The sequence below is a fragment of the Archocentrus centrarchus genome, chromosome 22 (genome assembly GCF_007364275.1).
Source record: "Archocentrus centrarchus isolate MPI-CPG fArcCen1 chromosome 22, fArcCen1, whole genome shotgun sequence".
Taxonomy (NCBI): Eukaryota; Metazoa; Chordata; class Actinopteri; order Cichliformes; family Cichlidae; genus Archocentrus; species Archocentrus centrarchus.
Window position 1 is genome coordinate 24,253,502 of NC_044367.1, and position 22,158 is coordinate 24,275,659.

General features: G+C 39.7%; 1 protein-coding gene across 1 annotated transcript in view; it reads left to right on the forward strand.

Annotated features, from left to right (window-relative positions):
• Positions 1-22,158, forward strand: part of alk (ALK receptor tyrosine kinase) — a 394,751-nt gene that overhangs the window by 235,325 nt on the left and 137,268 nt on the right. Inside the window, exon 4 of the mRNA XM_030718325.1 lies at positions 1,654-1,858. Within this exon, the coding sequence (XP_030574185.1) occupies positions 1,654-1,858 (205 nt within the window). The remainder of the gene's footprint in view (positions 1-1,653; positions 1,859-22,158) is intronic.

A 22,158-nucleotide genomic window follows, 5' to 3' on the forward strand; every position in this document is an offset into this window, starting at 1 on the left:
CCATTCTAACTGCTGTTAGTCCCTTGAGTTGTATCCTTCCAATAAAGCAGTGCTCAGATGGCACCAGAGACTTATTCAACTATAGCTATTAAGGCTGTGCCTCAACATCCCAGCAGAGCACTGCTGGTTAAGCAGCATTGTGTTAGTGAGAAAAATTACATCAGAACTAAGTGAAAGGATTATTTTAAGGTTTCCAAGTTTTTAATTTTAGTTTTTATTTTAAGGTTTCCAAGACAAGTGCATGGCTACATTTTTTGGAAACTGGATCAGTTGTACCTGAAACAGAGTAAGGCAGCCCACTGACATAGAAAAGCAAATGCTTTGGGTGGTCTAAGTCCTCCCAGCATTTCACCGTGAAGGATGGAAGGAGGTTGTATTTACTGGTGAATCCCTGTTAGAGATAATGGTGAATGTAAGGAGACAAAGGGAAGAGGGGCGACGATACCTCACACGATCGACGTGGATTACACTATGACTGAGGTGAAGCAGCACTCCATTCTTCAGAGGCATGCTCCACCCTCTGCTGCGCCCTTTTGGACAAGGATTCATACTGCTGCACAATAATGAGTCAAAATGCACTCCAAATTCTCTTTTCTACAGTCACCTAACATCAACCCCACTGAACTGAGAATCCTAAAAAAAAAAAAAAATCCTGACATTACTAGAGGTTCAGGTTTGAAGAAATGTGGAGTCAGTGCAGTTCCAGTGCTGGCAACAAACAAAGGCAAAGCCAAAGTATCTTCAGTTGTGGTGTCAGATGTTTGGATGCCACCTAACTGCAGATTCTTGCAGTATTTAGTGTTTGACACTGGACACTGGTCGGTCTTATTAAAGACCAAATAAGCTAGATTTAAAGAAATCTCTGTTCTGTTTTATATATACCAATATACAAGCAACGCGGACATCTAATGACAAAAAGCAGTTTGAAGTTAAGAGACACCTGTGTCCCAGTTGGAGAAGCATATTTTAATACAATCTGACATCAGGAAAGCAAAAAAGTGGGGTGGAGGACATTGTGTGTTTTTTTTTTTTTTCCTTGGTTTCCAAATTTATTTCTACAGTTGCATCTGACACACCGAACAAAATAAAGAGCCGACCTTGAACAGTTTGTGAGAAAAACAGAAAATCAATTATTCTGCAAGATTTTTGGTTTGCATTTTTTAAATTCCCCTCATTAACAATACTTGTAACTGAGGCTGTTAAAAAATGGATTTTCTGCCTTTTAAGTTCAGACTCGTGCTTCCTCAACACACACATACAGAACTCTGAGCTTCGGATCAACTTCCTCCTTGAGTGAGTGCAATAGAAAGTGAAATGGGATATCAAAGGTATAAAAAAAAAAAAACTCCTTTGATTTCTTCGCCCCCCCGCCGCCACCCCCGACCCCTCACTTGACTTTTTTGTGCACAGGGTGTCACTGACAGCTCATTTTCAAAGCAGCTTTATTTTATTAATTTTCTTCAAGGGCTAGCCTCACATGTTGCCTTAAAACTATCTCATTCTGTCGCCCATAAATCATCTAAAAACATACCATGAGATCGCGACATGCATGCGAGATTAGAATTTCTGAACATTTTCAAGCTTTTTTACTCGTGCATTTAGTCAACTGCTCGTCTGTATTCTACACTTGTTTGCTTTTCCTCTGTCCCTCAGGTCAGTTTCTCTGGGTGAACAGTTCAGCGTTTGGAGGCCCCTGGGTGCTCAGTCCTTGGCTGTGGGGGGGACAAGGTCTCTGTAGCCTGGACATGGCTGTGTTCTTCCATCCCAGGCAAAGCGGGCAATACACCGTTTGGCTTATAGTGCGCGACAAGTCCCCCTTCTCGCTCTTCTCCACGGACGCTCTCCCACGCATCACAGGGTAAGCCCATTTTTATACAAATAAATCCTGGTGCTTAATTTAATTTTTGTTGATGTTTTTAGGGCTTTTAACCCCCCCACCCCACCATCTTAATATGTTCATTTAAGGCAATGTGTGCTTGTTTTTTATCGGACATTTCTTCGTACTAGGACGTGTAACATTGAAGAATTTACTGGTTTTAAAGATTCCTTTTTTTTGTCCGTGTTTCTGAATAATGAGATTTAAATCTTGTTACTCTTTGAACAACACGGACAAGTGCAAAAGTGGTTTGTTGAAGTTTTTTGTAACCTTATTGGAAAAAATAAATGGGATAATTGGACCAACACTGTGTGGCTATATACAAAAGTGGAATTCCTGCTGATACTTAAGTACATTTAAACTGGATATTGTTCCATTTTATGCACAATTATGCAAAAAACAGAACCAGACTTTCGGGGTCAAACGGGCTCAGTCATGGCACAGCGTGCATGGTGGGGGGACACCAATAATCTGGCCACATTAGTTTTTAGATATTTGTGACTTCTTTGAGACTTTATATGATCAGTTGTGTTTTTTGGTTTGTTTTTCTTTAATGTGCTGAGTAAAATTTTTTAATTGTGATTTTCTGCATTGGCAGATAATTTTGCTAATTAGATTAAATAATTCTAATTTCTCTAATTTTTTATTTTCTTTTTTCTAGTTTTTAAGACCTGCTTTTTTGTAGTGCACATTGTTACAACCAATGGTAATTTTCTTTTGCAGCAGCCAATCAAAGTTAATGCATTAGTATTATCTTATGGTGTGCGTAATCCTTAATTAACACCAGGTCTGCCTTTTCAGAGAAGCTTTACTGAGACCTGTGTCTCACACTGAGAGCAACAGGGTGGCACAGGCCAGGACAATACCTGTTTAAGCTCTAAATACTTGGTATGTGTGGTCATATCCACATGTGGCTTTATTAGCATAGATGTTCTTTTTAGGGGAAGTGTCAATAGGAAATGACAATACAAAGAGCTGAGCTCACCTTGCTGCTATGAGCAGGTTTCTTGGTGCTTGTGTGTCTTATCTCTTAAGGGGACTGGTATCATGTGAATATCATGCTTTATCTTGAGGCGACTGATATTGGCAGCGCTATATAAATGAAATGGAATTGAATTGAATTGAATTTGAGCACGCACACACACACCCCCAGCATTAGCTACCTGTGTATGGGAGTGTGCATTAACATTTGGGTGTGTGTGCATGTGTGCGTGCGTGTGTGTCTATGTTAATGCAAACTCTCACACTAGTGTGTTCTTAAGGGAGCAAAACAGAGACATGCATTACATGTGTGACGGATTAGGCTGTGCATTGTGTACGCTCTCATTTGTAGTCAGCCTGCCATCCTCCCACAGCATCTCTGAGTCGCTCAGCTAAACTCCCCACATTTCTGCTCTGATGGGAAGACACTTGTATTATAAAAAGAGAGGGCAAAAACAAAGCAAGAAGAGCCACCCACAAACATCCGTAGAGTCAGTCAGGTTACTAATTGCAAACCTGAGCCTTTGCCTTTGAATTTTAATGCCATGTTTTGACATGTTTGCCCAATTTAGTTGTCTGGGCATTTAGCACAGGGTTAGTCAAGCAGGAAAAAAAAAATATCCCTGTATAGATTAGTCACTTACCAGAGTCTTTCTAACTGCAAGGTAGTTTGAATTAAATGAAGCCTAATGAGATTCATTCATTTTGTTCATTTCCATGAAGCTGGAGACATTCGGCTCGGAGTAAAATAACAGATTCTACATTAAAATGCTAACGCTCAGCTTTAACGTACAGAACAAAAAGAAACACAACACTCATGTACTGCAGTCTGCCTCAGCACATAGAGCCCAAATTCCAAACGTAGTTATTTCTGAGTGTTTCTTTGCCAGTTGTGTTGCATTTCCATGCTAATTTGTGTATTAAATAGCCACCCCCAGAAGAATTTGGACTTTGTTCATAACCCTCAAAATCTTACCAACCCTCTCTGCTAACATTTATAAAACTCTTTGTAATTTGTATTTGTATCTCTTATTATTGTTCAGCCGAACACAGAGCCTAAAAATACAGCCAAAGAAATTAAAGCTTTTCAGTCAACATCTTTGTTTGGCTGACCCAATCACCTGATCTCAGTCCGACTGAGCTGTATTTCTACAACAAACAAGAGCTCAGTGAATATCTGGGAGAGCGGCATCCAGGAAGATACATGCACTGGGTGAGCTCTGTGGATCCAGCAGAGCTATAGAAACTCAGAGACTGCAAATAATTTTTACATACAGTATTGAAAGTTATGCTTTGCTTTGACATACAGAATATCCTTAAAGCCCATAAACTTTCAGCTTTGTGTGTTAAAGTGGCAAAAGCTGCCATAGTTGCATGCTCATACTGTAATAAAGCTGATTTTAACCTCCATTATTTGATTTCAAAATAACTGTTTAAGCACTGAGGCAAATAAATGTAACTGTCCATGTCCATATAATTGTGGTCTTGACTTTAAACTTAAAGTATAAAGTCATTAGCTGAAACACAGACATTAAAAATTTCACTGTATACACCATCCCTGTGTTCACAGTGTCCTGGACGCTAGTATTAAGGCTTCAGAACAGATAATTATTTTATTATGGAGATTGAGCTCAGGTTCGTGACTTCTTGGGAGTAAATAATTCAGACCATGAAGCAACATCCTAATGAATAACCATGTGTGATACACGGCGTCATCTGAGACACCGGCTGTGATTTTGTTTAGCGTTCAGTATCTTATTCCTGTCATGTGATGGCAGTCCTCTCTGCTGATCCACAGCTCTCAGATTCTGTAACTCCTCCAATAAAGAACATTTAACCCTCATCCAGTATCTTTTAGTACTTCTGTATTTATATTAGCCTAACCTCAGTGGTTAGCCACAGAGGGCAGAGAATAAATGCGACACTGTGCAGTCAACATTTCTCTTAATTAATCGCTGGAGCTGTCAAAAATTAAGGATGCCCCAGTAAATGCTGTAGCCCCTGTAACTTCTGTCTGTAGCAGTATTTTTAATCAACAAGCTCTCTAAAACAAGCACACAACTTTTCCTCCAGCCATTACCCTTGGAGAGAGCGCTTGCTTTGAAAGTCCTGAAAGCTTCTTGACCATCTGAGTTTCATTAATGTTGCATCACATCTGATGGGATTGTCCAAGCATATGAAGTCTTTGAAAGTGAAATCTTTTTGTATAATGGTTCATCCGCTTCAAGTTTGTTTCATAGTGTAGAAAAGAAAAAGTTGTGCGGAAACTTTTCTGTGGAGAAATGATAAAAGATATACCAAGTATAAAATGAAAGATTAAACAACGTAAGAAAAAGAGACAAAGTTTTTACTGTGGGTTGGAGGACATTTTGCACACAATTAATATTGCACTATCAATCCAGTATAATGTTAGGCACTGAGGGAACAGTGGTGTTAACCAAAGTGTATTTTTGCACACACAGTGGCTAACAACAGATTGTGGGAAGGAGACACCTAAGGAGTTCATTTTCTAATGAAAGAGCACTAAATCATGGTTATGGTTCAGTCACACTAAAGTAAAAAGGGCAACAACTTCCTTGTGACTAGGAGAAAATTGGTGGCTGTCTGGTGGTTGCAAATAGTTTGCTTAACATTGCAGTCAGTCTGAGTCAGCCTGCACTGATGAGCACAGCTAATATGCAACGACTCTCTTTGCAAAAGAGGACTCGACTCAACTGGTTGGCATCCAGTTGTATTCTGGTTGCAGCAGCAACTACATCACTATTTGTGTAGGAATTTCTGTTTCAAATCTGTGAGGTCCTGGCTGGGCTCTGAATGTAAGTAGTTCATGTGAATTTCCGTGTATGTAGATGGCAACAGATTTGTGATTTTTGCTGCTATAGCACAGTTAATCACCATATTTTCACAAACAGAGTGCCTGTAATTGCCAACTGGACCTCATTCAATCATAAACTGATAGCAGACTGACTCTGTCTTATTGCTGTTTTATTACCGTCTTGCACCAAAGTTGCTTTGAGGAGGCAACTGACTGGAGGCGGTCACAAACCTGGTCTCTGTCTCCAAAGCAACCACTTCAAAGGCAACAAGATTGCAAGTTCACTGCTCACGGTCACAATACATCACATACGGCAATGAATGATCTTGCCTTAGTGGACAGAGGTGAACTGAACAGGTAAAACATTTTCATGGTTCTTGATTCCTTTTTTTTTATGTTAGTATTTAATTTTTTGTTGTTTTTATATGTGTGAAATAGTTAACTGGAACTATAGGCTAATGAGACACAGCTAAGGCTTAAGGCTTCTATCTTATGTATAACAGTACATCATGTTGATATTGAGTACCGTGGTGCATCAATGTGAAAACTGGGCCTTTAACTGAGTAGGTGAGTAAAGTGAACCTTTGGCTAACTGTGGCTAAGCACACAGAGACAGAAATGAGGTGGCAGCTTTCTCAGTGATGGTAGTTTGGAAAGATTTTTTTCTCACTTGTATATTAGTGGAATTATAAAGTTACTGGGGTTTTTTTTACAGTTTCTCTCAAACTCCCGCCTCAGATTTCTTCACACTGTTTTCACAGCATCAGACAGCATCGGTTCCAGAAACCCAGCTGTCTAAATGTATAGGAGAGCTGCAGGATGTGTGTTTTCTGGCCAATATTTATTCAGACTGTAATGTCCTCATGTCAGTGTGTTTCTCCCATGAACTCTGTGAAAGTACAGTATTTGCACATGCCTGCAAGGAAAGAGCCACGTGTACAGCACCACAAGTACCCAATGGCCTCAGCTGCAGGTGCATTAATGTGATGCTAAATGAAAGAAGAATAGGGCAGGACCTCATAGTGTGAAAAAAATGATATCCTGCGTCGGTGTGGGAAAACGGCTGATATAGGTTAAAGCACCACAGCAGAGTAGGATCATCATAAAATTGATCGATAGCTTATGTAATGTGGGGGAAGGAAGCATCAACGGAGGCAAATGTTAATGTTAATTTTGATGTACAATCGGAATATTATGGGGAGTGCTATATAATTATTCCTCATACATAAGCTGGGATATTAAAGTTTCTTACAGCAGCAGTGTTTGAAAAAAATCTCTTTTAGTCTACACAGATCTACACAGACACAGTGCTGTGCAAAAGTCTTGAGCTACCCCTCTTTTTTTCATATTTTGCTTCAAAAGAGCCAGACTCTCATTTTTTTTTTTTAAAGTGATCTTAAGCAGGAAGAACAGGCTTTCTGGAGGTCTTTCAGCATTTCTCTGTGGACTTTTTTGTTTTTGTTTTGTTAAGTCACTCAACACTGACCTATGAATCATTCAAGCATAAAAAATGTACCTAACTCAAGGGGTGAGTCAATGTTGTGTCTACACATAACAGACAACTTGGCAAAGAACCAATTTGAAATTGTATCTTTCAGCACTTTGTTATTAACAGGGTTATGGGTTAGGTCACAAAACACATCATTTGTACCTTTTTTGTTGTTGTTGACTCTATGAGAAATGCCTGTCAAACACAGTTTGACAGGCATAAAATAGTATTTTTGCTGAAAACTTGTCATATCTGAGCATGGAGTGTTAAGAAATCTGATAAAACTGGACAAGTGGAGGACTGAAAAACTATCTGTAGCAGATGAACGGTATCTGAAGGTCATGCCCTTGAGAAACAGCAAAAACCCAGCAAAGACCTGACACAGGACCTGAGAGATGCATTTGGCTCTTCAGTTGATCTACTGTTCACTGAAGCCTCATCAGAAATGGTCTCAATGGAGGGGCGGCTGTCAAGAAGCCATTCTTAAGGAAGGGAAACAGGGAGAAAAGGCTGAGGTCTGCCACATTACACAAGAACAGGTCTGAAAATCAGTGTCAACAGGTCTGATGGAGTGATGAATTAAATTTGAAATCTTTGGTTCAGATTGTTTTCATTATGTACGTCGGTCAGGAGGAAGGCATAAAAGTGAGTGTCTACAGTCATCTGTAAAACATGGTGGCAGCTCGGTCATGTTTGGGGCTGCATTTCGGCCAGTGGTGTTGGGAATGTCCAGAGCCCGGACCTCAGCATTACTGAAGCAGGCAGTGAGTAATGATTCCATTTCACTCATGTTATATGTAAGTAATGTATACATACTTTTGAAATTTAAAAATCTACAGATTACTAAACATTATCAGTAATGTAACAGCTTTCATTTCTACATGAATAAGCTGAAGATACAAATATTTTTTACTGGTTCTGACAAATATTTAAACCGGACAGTAAAGCAGAGAAGTCCTCTACAGGCTGTCCGTTTTGTGCAGTTTGGCACTGAGCATTTTGATATTTGGCAGCACTGGCACTGCTGGAAAACAACTTTACTTACACTGTGAAGCAATGTTGGATCCCATTTCTGATTTCAGAAGAAAAAATTCTTAAATGTTTTTTCCAACTCTAAAAGGACTTAATTTCTGACAACATGGCCCACCACTTAATGTTTTTTTAAAAAAATGGGCAAAGTGCTAAACAGAAAGCTCCAAAATGAGACACAAACCACAATCTCCAGGCTGACAAACTTGTGACTTACTCCAATACTTCTGCTAATGTGGACTTCATCACTCTGCATCTAATGTTGCTGTGGCTTGCACATCTCACCATGTCCATATAGAGAGCGACAGGATTTTATGACCTAGACCATACAGTACTGTGCCTGTGCTCTGAATGTGAGGCTGCTCTGCTGCCATGCTGCTCAGACTGTATAGGCAGTATGAGCATTACCAGTTGATGCCATTTGTATGTACAATTAAGAGTTTTCATGGTTATAATTCATCAAAGTGTTCCCACACAGCAGAGTCAGCTGGCTAGAATTAAAAGCATAGCTGTATTTTTATGTCAAATTGAGCCAGCTTTAATCCCTGTAAATGAAAGGGATTATTCTTGCGACTAACTTAATTATACAATTTACATTCCCACAAGTGAAATAAGAAGCAGCCACAACACTGACATCATATGCATCTGTCTTTACAGTGGATACTCTTAGCGAGTTGAAATATTGCCAAATAGTGCATTATTTAACTTGTAAAATAAAATAAAGAAGTCAATAAAAACTGCATATTAAATTTGGATTTAAAACAAATATTTGAACTCAGTAATTATATATGATAAATGTATGGTCATGACAATCATGAGTGCATGGTAAAATATAATGTTTTATTTCCATTATATCCAAAAAGTCATGAACTGTTGTTGTCTGAAGTGGATTAAGCAGCTGTGATTTGAGTTTGATAGATAAATAGCGTTTAGATTTAATAAAGACGCTTTGGTGAATAATTAATGTTTCAAGCTCTTAGGTTTTCTCTCAGCCCACTTACTACCTTCAAAACACTTACTAGCGTCAAAACAAATAAATAATATAAATAAGTAATTGAGCATCATCAAGTCTCCTCTGAAGCCTGGCAGTGTTTTATGCAGTGACCCTTTTATGTTTTCACAGCATCATGTTTCTGCTGTACAGTAAAAACTCTCATGAAACTGCAATCATGAAGCATCCACCCCACAAAGAGTCTCTTACAGCCATGTTTTTGGGCCCTTCAATGAGTGAAGCTAAATTAGAGTGGGAGAGATGGGTAACCTCGAGGCCCTCTCACTGGCAAAGCAGAGCATCCATGCCTGGCAGGAATCTCCACTTCTCCACTTAGTGCTTACCAAAAGCTGACCTCCGGCTCTCGGACTGTAGTTGCCGCAGGGCCACAGCTGATGGGATCTTCATAGCTGTGGATCTGGGAGTGCTGCCAGTGGGAAGGTTACATTTGTTAAAGATTATTCGGAGAACAGGAGAAGGCAGCATACAACTGTGATTTTCAACTTTGTTCCTTGAGACGTCATGTGCTCATTGTACAGTATATAACCTCTAAAGGTCATTGAGCCATGATGTGCCATATGATTTGTGATATGCTGCTGAACATCTGCCACTGCAACACAAATCTCTATTTATTTTTTTCCAGTCACATGTTAAGACTTTCCTCTCAGTGTTACAGATATACATGCAAATTTGTAAACAAACAGAAAATGTTAGGTAGTTTTATAAAGCTGTAGAGGAATTTCTTAATTTCTGATTCAAATCTATGAGAGTCTGGTTGTGAATTTCTATATGTAGCAGATGGCAACTTTTCAACTTTCACTGATTCATTATAGTTAATTATTAACAGATTGCATGAATTTGCCAACTTGACCCCATTCATTCCCAGACTGATCACAGACTGATAGCAGGCTGACTGTCTTAATGCTGTGTTGTCACCATCTTGATACTACTACTACTACTACTACTACTTTATTTATAAAGCACTTTAAAACAACAGCAATTGCAACAAAGTGCTGTACAGATAGAAGTCAAATAAACTAATACACATAACAATGACAACAACGACAATAAGCACCAACACAATAAAACAAATAATACGAATAAAACGAGTCTCAGCAAGTATTAAAAGCCAGGGAATAAAAATGTGTCTTAAGAGCAGTTTTAAAAGTCGCCAATAAAGGGGCGCTCCTAATATGCAACGGCAAGTTGTTCCATAGTTTAGGAGCAGCAACACTAAAAGCTCTGTCACCCCTGAGCTTCAACTTCGACCTTGGTACCTCTAGGAGCAGGTGATCAGCCGACCTGAGGCAACGAGCTGGGAGATATGGGTTTAATAGCTCACAAAGATAAGATGGGGCAAGACCATGTAAACATTTAAAAACAAATAAGAGAATCTTAAAATGAACTCTAAAATGTACTGGCAACCAGTGTAGTGAAGCCAGAATAGGAGTGATATGCTCTCTCCTTCTGGCCCCCATCAGAAGCCGCGCAGCAGCATTCTGGAAGCTGAAGGCGGAAGGGAGGATTGACTAATTCCAAGGTAAAGAGCATTACAGCAGTCAAGCCGAGATGTAATGAAGGCATGGATCAGTGTTTCAAAATGTGGTTTTGAAAGGATCGGTTTAATCTTTGCCAGTTCCCTAAGATGGTAAAAACAGGACTTAACCACTGCCCTGACCTGGGAATCCATTTTAAAGTCGCTATCAATTTTTACACCTAAGTTTGAGACGGTCTGCCTTAAATAAGATGCCAAGGGCCGCAGGTCAATGGAAGATGTTGCGTAGGAGCCACTGGGACAAAACACCATTACCTCAGTCTTCTTATCATTAAAATTTAGGAAATTTAAGGCCAACCATGCCTTAATGTCTTCAAGACACAGCAAGCGGCTTAATCGAGTGAGTACCTTTTTTTAAGGGCATGTATATCTGGCTATCGTCTGCATAATAGTGAAAGGAGATCCCATGTTTTCTAAGTATTGAGCCCAATGGGAGCAAATAAAGTGAGAAGAGCAGGGGACCGAGGATTGAGCCTTGAGGGACCCCATAAGGTAAGGGAGCAGATGACGATTCAAAATTGGCTAACCTTACAGACATGGTTCTGTCTGCCAGATAAGACCTAAGCCATTCTAATGCGGTGCCACTGAAGCCAACTGGGTTCGTAAACGAGCTAATAAAATACTGTGGCCACTGTGTCGAATGCTGCAGTTAGGTCGAGGAGAACAAGAACAACATGCTCCCCGGCATCATTTGCCCTGAAAATATCATTAAAACCTCACTAACGCAGACTCCGTACTGTGCAGGGCCTTAAAACCTGACTGAAAAACTTCCACAATGTTATGTTCGTCTAGATAGGACGTAACCTGAGTGGAAACAACTTTCTCTAAAACTTTGGAGATAAAAGGCAACTTAGAAATAGGTCCAAAATTAGCTAAAACTGTTTGATCAAGGCCGGGTTTCTTAAGAAGAGGTTGCACCACAGCGTGCTTAAAACTCGCGGAACTGTACCTGACAGCAGGCTGTTGTTTACAATGTCAAGAATAATCTGTCTTATGCTGGAAAAGGCCTCCTTAAGAAACTGAGGGGGATCAGGGTCACGAGGAGAACTTGATGGCTTGATATGTTCGACTATATCCTTTAAAAAAGTCAGATTCACTGTTTCAAATTTTTCAAACAGGGCTGGATAAGGAGCCATACAGGAAGGATCATAAATAGGTGGTAAAATAAGGGCTCTTGCCGCAGCTACCCTATCTTTAAAAAAGTGCAGAAAATCATCACATGCTTTAGGACATGCCTCTACACAGGCAGGCTGCGGGGCATTAAGGGCATGATCAATCATTTTAAAACACATACGTGATTTATCACGATGGGACACAATAATCTTGGATAGGTATTCCCTTTTTTCTTCCTTGACGGTGTTCTGATAGTGTCGCCAACAGTTTTTGAGGATCTGGAAGGAAACTTGCAAATTGTCCTTCTTCCATTTATGTTCAGCCTTACGGCATTCCCGTCTGGCGGTGCGAGTTTTGTCATTAAGCCACGGATCAGTTTTTACTTTGGACTGCATGATTTTCTTAGGTGCTACAGCATCCAAAATACACTTACAAGATCCGTCCAACCAGAGACTTAGTTGCTCTGTATGTAAGTCAGAGGGAACGTTAAGCTGCTCAAAGGCAGCAGAAAACTGTGCAAGAGTAGAAGAGTTAAAAACTCGACACCGACCAGCGGGAGCCAGCCAACTTCACAAATACAAATACACCAAAGTCACTTTGAAAACTGCAGGTGACTGCAAGTGGTTGTGAATCTGATACCCATCTTCAAAGCAACCATTTCACAAGCAACACGGTTGTAATAGTATTGGTCATGCTGTGGTCTGCAACCACTCTTTTCCTTGGTGTGACAGTAGCATCGCTCCTTACCATGTTACACTATATTGACAAAAGTATTTGCTCGTCTGCCTTCACGCACATATGAACTTGAATGACATCCCATTTTTAATCCATAGGGTTTAAAATGATGTCGGCCCACCCTTTGCATCTGTAACAGCCTCAACTCTTCGGGGGGAGGTTTTTGACAAGGTTTATGAGTGTTTATGGGAATTTGTGACCATTCTTCCAGAAGCGTATTTGTGAAGTTGGCTGGCTCGCAGTCTCCGCTCTAATTCATCCTAAAGGTGTTCTATCAGGTTGAGGTCAGGACTCCCAGTCAAGTTCTTCCATGCCAAACTCACTCATCCATGTCTTTATGGACCTGCTTTGTGCACTGGTGTGCAGTCATGTTGGAACAAGAAGGGGCCATCCCCAAACTGTTCCCACAAAGTTGGGAGCATGAAATTGTCCAAAAGGTCTTGATATGCTGAAGCATGAAGAGTTCCTTTCACTGGAACTAAGGAGCCGAGCCCAACTCCTGAAAAACAACCCCACACCATAATCCCCCCTCCACCTAACTTTACACAATGCAGTCAGACAAGTACTGTTCTCCTGGCAACCACCAATCCCAGACTCATCCATTGAATTGCCAGATGGAGAATTGTGATTTGTCACTCCAGAGAACACGTCTCTACTGCTCTAGAGTCCAGTAGCAGTGTGCTTTACACCACTGCATCTGATGCTTTGCATTGTTCTTGGTGATGTAAGGCTTGGATGCAGCTGGTCAGCCATGGAAACTCATTCCGTAAAACTCTCCGTGCACTATGCGCCTCAGAATCCACTGACCCCGCTCTGTCATTTTATGTATCCTACCACTTTATGGCTGAGTTGCTGTCATTCCCAATTGCTTCCACTTTGTTATAAAACCACTAACAGTTGACTGCAGAATATTTAGCAGCAAGGAAATTTCATAACTCGACTTGCTGCACAGGTATCATCCTATCACGGTACCACGCTGGGATTCACTGAGCTCCTGAGAGCGACCCATTCTTTCACAAATGTTTGTAGAAGCAGTCTGCATGCCTAGGTGCTTGATTTTATACACCTGTGGCCATGGAAGTGACTGGAACACCTGAATTCAGTTATTTGGGTGGGTGAATGAATACTTTGGCAATATAGTGTATCTTTAGGCCATTACAAACCTTGATATGATTGTGACACATGCATCTTTTTTAAAAGTCCCCACTTTTCTCAGAGTACAGCAAAATCATGCTCCAGCTAGCTAGTTGATGAGCACTGAGAAATATTTGAGTCAATCAAAGTTAAGAATATGATAACCTGAAAAATTGTCTTCCCTGTAAAGGGTACCCAGTCCCAAAATCTCTGAGAACCCCTCATCTGTTAAACAGCTAATTTACAGACAGCAGTGACCCAGTTCAAATAAATGATCTTACATAAATACAAAACTCCTGTCAGTGGCTGCAAAGACCATTGTATTGTGCTGCACATTATATAAGATTATTCACTTTTTTAAGATACCCTTCTCTATGTTGCATCAATGCAATTGGTGAACTGGATATGTATTCGTTTTATATTTTTAGTCATAGAAGCGGTGATAAATGGAGCCACGAACACTACCAAATAAAAGAAAAGAGGAGAAGTGAGTGAGTGCTCGGGCAGTGGTTCTAAGAGGGAATTGAAAGAAATACATTTTTATGTCTTGACATACTCTTTTCCTGTCTTTCTTTGGCTCCCTGATAGCCTTCTTTGCTTCTTTTTTTTTCTACTGTTTCAAATGTAAATGAGACATGTTATAGCAACAGCCACACAACTGTTCTTGGTGGCTTTTATACCAATTTCCAGAGAAAGGAGGTGGTGGAATTATTTTCACTCACTAAAACATTCTGCCTCTCTACATCTGCCGGTAGCTTCATACTAAAATGTCCTTTCAGTGAAACCAACAAAGGGAATATATCAAAGAAATATACAGGGTGTCACTGATTTCTAGAGATGTTAGGTGTCACTTTTACATCACTCCTTTACATTAGTTATTTAAAAAACCCTTTTACGGTGTTGTTTAGAATGTTGAGCATGAATTGAACACTCTGGTGTTAGTATTTTACCCGAGGTAGGAAAATAAAAGAATACATTAATAAAGTAAAATTAGATTTTATATAAATATAAAATCCAACTAAATTCTCTTTAGAACACTGTGGTATATGTTTGTTTGTGATTTTATCTCATAGTGCCATCTACACACTTTTTCTCTCTCTCACCAAAACTTTTTTATGGTGTCTTTGTAGTGTTTTCTTGGCAGATCCTGGTGGGACTTCATCAAAAGCTTCAAAAAATGAAACACTTCAGCCTCATATACTGTATGCAGTTGTGAAAAGAAAAGAAAAAAAGGGGCCAATCCACAGATGAGTTATATCTTATCATCCTCAGCTTGCATACTTTACAATTTTCTCCCTCTCATGCGCACTCTTTATATTTTCCCCTTCTTCTCTGCAGACAGGTTACATAAGGTACTATGGGTTTTATTCCCAGCCCTTCCCATTGTGCTTATAGACCCTCTGTCTTATCTAAGAATCTTTAATCATTTTTTCCCAAAGTTGTCTTGTACATTCCTGACAGATTTGCACACGTGTAGAGGCAGGTGATATTTGGTGGAAAAAGGATCAGTGGCCTAGTTTTTATGCCAATACCGAATTTCCTTTTTACCTTTGGCAACAGCACAAGGAAATCCCAAGCCCAGACATTGACTAAAGCTTAGCACCTTAAATCACCAAAGTCTCTTCCTGTGTTGCAAGTTTTGCATCAAAGAAAATGCTGAGATAGAGATAGTGTGTCTTCTCCTTGCTTGCCCCCGTCCCCCTGTGGGCTTGTGTTATGAAGAGCGTGTTGGGAAGAGCATGTTTCTCAGGTGTATTGTGGGTGTGCAGTGATAACTCACAATAAAAACGTCAGCTGCTCAGACAGAAAATGTCAAGTGTAGCCTTATTTAAAAATGCAAAATGAAACACCAATAAGTCATAAATTTTGAGTCCTCCGACTCCTTGAGAATGATCCGATGGCATGAAAAGGTCACTCATTTAAACATGAAACATTAAAGATCAGTCACTGTGAACTTTATAGCCCCAATTAATTATATATTTTAATATCATAGATACTCTCATGTCTTTCGATGGACTGTGTTTCAGACTATCCCAAAAGTTGGATAGCTTTTGGGACTGTCATCTCCCAAAAACTGACACCACAGGTCCCTTTGAGCAAGCTGTCAACCTATAGTAAGCAATCTCAGGATAACATGTAAAAGCTATGCAGACCATTTAGTTTTGGTTCTGAACTGTTACAATAGCAAGCAGTGCGTGACCGTTGGACATCATCTCGGGCACCCTTCAAAGGGTCAATTCAGACAGTAGAAAGGAGCGATACATTAGTCAGCTAACATCCTTCAGTATAGAGCATGCAGGAAGCGACTGACACATCATCTTGTCTCTGGTGGTTGGTCACTAGTGGTCGTTCCAGGCTTCCGGTTACTGCCAAATGATGTGCCAATCAGTGGTATTCCATGCTCTCATTGGTAGTCGCTTCAATAACTTGGCTGGAAGTTGAAAAAACTTTAATTTGGAACCTGCCCAGTTCACGTCATCAGCAGAAATTTCACTCGTCATTGGTTGAAGTTGCTTGGTGTCTTTGAATTTCTGTGGTCTCTGGTTGCCACATTGCTTAGTCACTTCATGTGTGGATGCCCCTTTAGAGGTTTACCTGATTTAAGCAGCCCATGAAGGGTCACCACCCAGTGTGAAAAATGATTCCTCTAAGAGATGTCAAACATTTTTGCATTGAGCCCCAAAAGTAACCTCATAGTGACACTTGGGGAAAAGTAAGGGTGTCATCAACATCTCTAGGATTCTGCCTTTGGAGAACATAAGTGGCTTTGCCAAAAATACTTGACAGTCCATTTAGTAATTGTCCAGATAACTCACAAAAAATGTCAACATTGTGGTGGAGAACCAAGGGATAGCCAATGATTTCTTGGCTTCATCCTCTGAGTGTACAAAATCAACAACTCTTCCAGCTGACACCTAGTTGTTGAAAAACAATATTTGTTGCATTCAGAAGGTAATAGCTTGCATTCATTGAATGTGAATTGTAGGCTAAATGTGACAAAAAATAGTGGCAAATATAATGGTAGCCTGTAGAGAGATGGTTGAGAATATTTTTATATACTACATACATATAGCTGATGTAATTTTCAAATCTTTTTTGACAGCAACTAAATATGTGGCAATCTAAGCTCATTTGCTTTACAAATATTGAACAGTTTATCTGAAGCTTCTAGGCTCGGTACCAGGGAGCCATTTGTCAAGTGCCAGACTGAAGTGGCACTCCACTGGAAAAAACAAACCTCAATGCAAAAGTTGTACTAATGTCAAAAATGTTCTTGGTGCCAGTTGGTGCCATTTTGGGGTTACCAGGCAGGTCAGACGAAGGTGGGAAGTCAGCCAAATATAAAATGTCAAAAATAAAAAGGTGAAAATATACTCTGAATAAGCTGAATTTGTTTCCAGTGTTGAGTTACACAGAGCTGCTGCTGTGTGTGTGTGTGTGTGTGGTGTGTGTGTGGTGTGTGTGTGTGTGGTGTGTGTGTGTGTTGTGTGTGTGTGTGTGTGTGTGTGTGTTATCAGAATCCTCAGAGGTCTGGAACAGGACACAAACTGTCAACCCTGCTGTTGAAGAGTACCGCACATTAATATTTGTCCTTCTGTACTCAGCTGTAGGTATTTAACAGTATGGAAATGTCTCTTTTAAATGGCACTGATTTGTGATTTGTGTTGGTTAATGATGCAGCAGTCACCAGATAATAAAGATTAAAAACTGCAGCAGCATGTCAGCTGTCCTTGTCTATGCCCATAATTTCCAAGGTTTAAAAAGTAAAATAACTTTCATTTCATGGACATTTCAATTTTTTGGAAAAGCTTTATTTCTCATAATGAGAAAATACACAACTTGTGGGCGATAATAGGGGAATTGAGTGATCAGACTGATAGAGACTCAAAAGTTGAGTCATATATTTGCATATCCCGATCAAATGTTACATGTCGTCATATATTTGCATTTCTCCGATCAAATGTAATAGTAATTCTAAATTGGATAATAGTAATATGTTTCTTACTGCGACAAATGGCAAAAGAATATGCATTAAATGGAGATTCCCAGGTTAAATTCAAGTAGCCTGCAAATCCAGAATCTGAATCAGATCCAGATGACTGTTCACTATTTATAACTGGCACTAATCACTATTTATAACTAATCAGTTTGGAACTATTTCTTGGCCCTCAACAACTGTGTTCCAAATATCAGATGAATCAGATTTTGGTTTGGAGGGAGATTTGATTTTTTTTTTTTTATGATTTTTGTGAAGTCTAGGGTATAATTGGCCATTTATAACTACTTTTGATTTTACCTTTATAGTTCACCTTAAAACTGTTTGCCTTCCCTTGTTTGGTATCATTTTTTTCAGCACAGCATCACGTGTGACTGTACAGTTATTTTCTTCATACTGTATTAATACATTGAGCCTAACGTCACACAAAGAACAAATTTATATATAAATATTTACATTAAAATGCAGGCAGTGCCTCGGGCATTTTTACAGAACAATAAGATGCCGCACAAATTATTTGTGCCGCTCCAAAAAAAACAAAAACAAAACAGTTCCGTCCACCAGAGACAGAGGGACCTTCACGGGCCTGACATTTCCAGGTGTGTCACACCTCCTGTTGTATACCTGGAGACAGTACTTACATTTGAATCAGCCTTTGATGGCTTTTTAGCAGCATCTGCTTTGTCCATGACTACACAAGACACTAAACACACTACACTACACACTCCAAACGCACTCAAATCTCTCAATTTTCAAAACTCACTGTCAGTGTCACTGTCTCTCTTTCTCCCTGTCACTCTCACAGTCTCTCTCACAGTTGTCACAATTCCTCAGCAACCAAATGCCGCGCCTTCCCATATAATGTTTTGATTGGTTGATGTGGTGCATTCTTCCACCAATCGGATTTGTTTGTTTGATTGCTTGCTTGTAAGTACTTTCTGCTGGTGGAGATCCTCTTTTTACTGTTTCTTCCTGCACCAAACGTGCATCGTACATGACGACAATGTACAGGAAACAGCATGGTGTAAATTATTGACCGTAACTCTGGATTTACTTGGTCTATCAACACAATTTAAAAACTGGTACTGGTACAAAAGTAGAAGCGACTCACTGAGGCTGCGTCCCACTGCTACATCACCTGAAATCATGTGGACGCACTGGCCCATCCCTTGCTAATCTCAGTGAACATTTTACTAATATTTTAGGGGCTCAGTCACTAGTTTGAGGTCATATTGAATAAAACATTAAGATCATTTTGTATATTATGGTCCTTATTGGAGTCAGAAAGTTTCTGCTCATTGACTAATGACATGTTAGTCACAACTGCATTTATCCGGAAATGCTTTTTTTTTTTTCAGTTTACAGCAGATGAACTTGTCTGTTATGTCCTAGACAACTGGAAGGCCAGATATCTCTAATAGGGTCAAGTCTCGGCTTAAGTATCTCAGTAATCTTTACCTTTTCAGCTGCACCCAAAGACTTTTGTCATCAGACAAACTGCAGCTATCCTTAGATAAGCTTTGTGAGGATGAGTTTTGAGAATGAACTGATTGATCCTCAGAGATTAAAATGGCCTACTGTGCAATCTTTTTTGGTACTCATATCTCTGCTCTTCTGTGGGCTTATTTCTAAATAGTTTCTGTACCAAAGCCCTGACCTATAGACAGCTCATATATATCCAGTGAATTTCCATTAACATGCAGTTATCAATACAAATCTTATGTAACTCATAAAACTTAATGTAAAACAACTCCAAGTATGGAGAAAACTTCTTACATAACTTCTAAATGACTTTTTTCCCCCTCTTACTGCCTCGCGAATGATTCATTTTTATCAACAGCTAACTGGCTTCTTTTTTTTTCTTTTTTTTTTATCTCCCAGCTTAACTTTTGCATCACTGCACCTCAACACAATGATGCATTTAATCTTGTTACAGCCTGTGAAAGCCAGCTATTATACAGCAGTGCAGTTAATGTTGACAGAGGGCGAGCAGCAACATTTTTGAACAGATGAGTGGGAGGTCTTTTGTTAGTTTGCGAGACTGGCTCCTCTGAAAGTCAGCTGATTAGCTCCCTTCCTTTTCAATTAAAAGGCATTCTTTATTTTATAACTTATTTTATTCTTTTAAAGTTCAGTGATGCTACAAATTCACCAGCAATAACTGTGCATGTCTGTTTGACTTTTAGCAACACTTTAAAAACATCTCTGTGCACATGTATTTGTTGCTTAATGTGCACGATGAATCGTTTAATATGGGCTGTGCAGTATTCCAGTTTTAACTTTCTGACTGCCTGTTTTTTTTTTAATCCACTCAGCAGTCAGCGCTGGGTATCTCTGTCTGATAAATGAAAATATTAAACACAAATCTTAAGCCTCCACCTTGTCTGAGTTAATTAGCTGACTCATTTGTGGGCCTGGAAGAGCGCAGACAGAGATATTACTAATACTCACAAATGACGTAAGTGTCTGGAGAATTACACTTTATTGTCAGGCTCTGTGCACATTAAACTGTTGAAGCAGCTTTCACCGCTGCTACCTTCTGACCTGGGAAGCAGATGCATCTGAGAGTTCACGTTTCATTTGTTCTGGCCAAACCCATCCGTGGCCCCTCTCCCGTTCAAACAGTACAATCAGAGCTGTTTATCCAATATGCTGTTTTTTGTGTTTTTTTTAATGATGTCGGACATGTCTGAACACTGTCGTGTGTTTACATTTTATGCTCAGCACTCTGTTGCTCTGTTACTCTGTCCATTTGCATCCAAAAGGATTTTGGTGTGTGCCTGTCTATAACTCCGTGGAAAACAAAACGAACTGACTGAGGCTAAATTGACAGACTAAATTGCTTTCAGCATTTGTCTGGCCACCTGTTTTTTTTGTTTTTGTTTTTTTGGAGTCTCTCGGCCTATAGTCTGGTCTTCGTCAGGCAGAATGCAGCTCAATCAGATGACTCACTCAGAAACCCATAAGAGCAGCACCGCCATGTTTGACAGATGAGTTGCTGCCTTGGGTCATGAACTGCTTTTTTTTCCCTCCACCCCTCCTCTTTCCATCACTTTTATTCAGGTTGATTTGTGTTGCGTCAGTCCATAAAACCTTGCTTTACATTTTCACCTGTTACTTTTGTATGTTTTTGCAAACTTCAAACTGCTGTTTTCTTAAGGGGTTTGCACATTGGGATGAATTTTTTTTTACCATTCAAATTATTTTTGGTCATCCACAAGACTTTTAGACATCAGTCCAGCACCTTTCTAGTTTCTCTGTGTGCCGGCTTTTTGAGAGGGTAGATTATAGCAAACCTGTGATAGATGTGATTTATTTTTTGCATTGTAAGCCTCATTATTGTCTCTCTTGCATGCATTTACAGTACTCCTTACACTGGTAGAAAGCTTCACCTTAATCACTTTAATCTAAATGGCCACTCTCAGCTCAGAGCCTGGACTGAGCTTTTTTTCTTTGAATAAAGCTGAAATTACCCACTAAATATTTATTAGCTTTTCCTTTTTTCTTTTCCTCCACAAAGGAAAATCACAGCACTCTAATGAAATTAAACCTTTTAAATAAGTTTTGGTAATTGGAATTTTTATTGACCTTAGCAAAACAGATTTTTGTTTATTAAATAGTGAGAAATAAGAAGAAAATGTCTAGAGTTTTAGTCACCCCCATATCCTCCTTCTGTAACAGGAAAAACCCTGGCTGAGTGTTCAACTGCAACTGAACCCTCCCATTTGGGCACCATACATTATGTTAAAAATGCTCTATCTTCCACACAATTCTTTCAGTGCTTCTTTCAATACCGACTTAAATTGAAGCAGAGCATTAGCACTTTATTCCATTCAGTATGAAGTGATAAAACGTAGGGTTTTATTTGAAATTGAGAGTACTGGAGTACAAAAATGTCTGTGTCCAAATAGTCTGCACTGTGTGTTAGTTAAATGTCCTTACACCACTCTGGAAACCTGCATCATGTCACCAAACTGTAAAACACACCAAGTTTGAGGACACCTGTCCGCTGCCACAGCCTGAGCAGCAGTAAGCCAACTTTGCTCTGAAACTTTACGTTTTGCATATAGTGAGAGGATGCGTGGAAAACTTTCACCCCCTGACATTGCCCTTCTCCTTTGGTACCTTTAAACTGCTCAGGCAGCTTCAGGATGAGCAGTTTGCTTCTCATAACTGCAAAGGCCATTACACATCAGAGGACAGCAGGGGGGACAGGTGGATCATACAGGTTTTTGTTTTGCACTTCAGAAAAGGGATTTTTTTTTTTTTTTTTTAATCCTACAGCTGTCCGCTGAGAGTCTGATATCCAGGTTTGCTGGCCCATTCCAGATGTATAATCACCTCCAATCAGGCCATCCTCCAGTCAACTTTGCCATCTGGTTAAATGCCACTTTGGTTATTGAAGTGCCTCAGAGGGCTGCTACAGTACAGCCAAGATGAGAG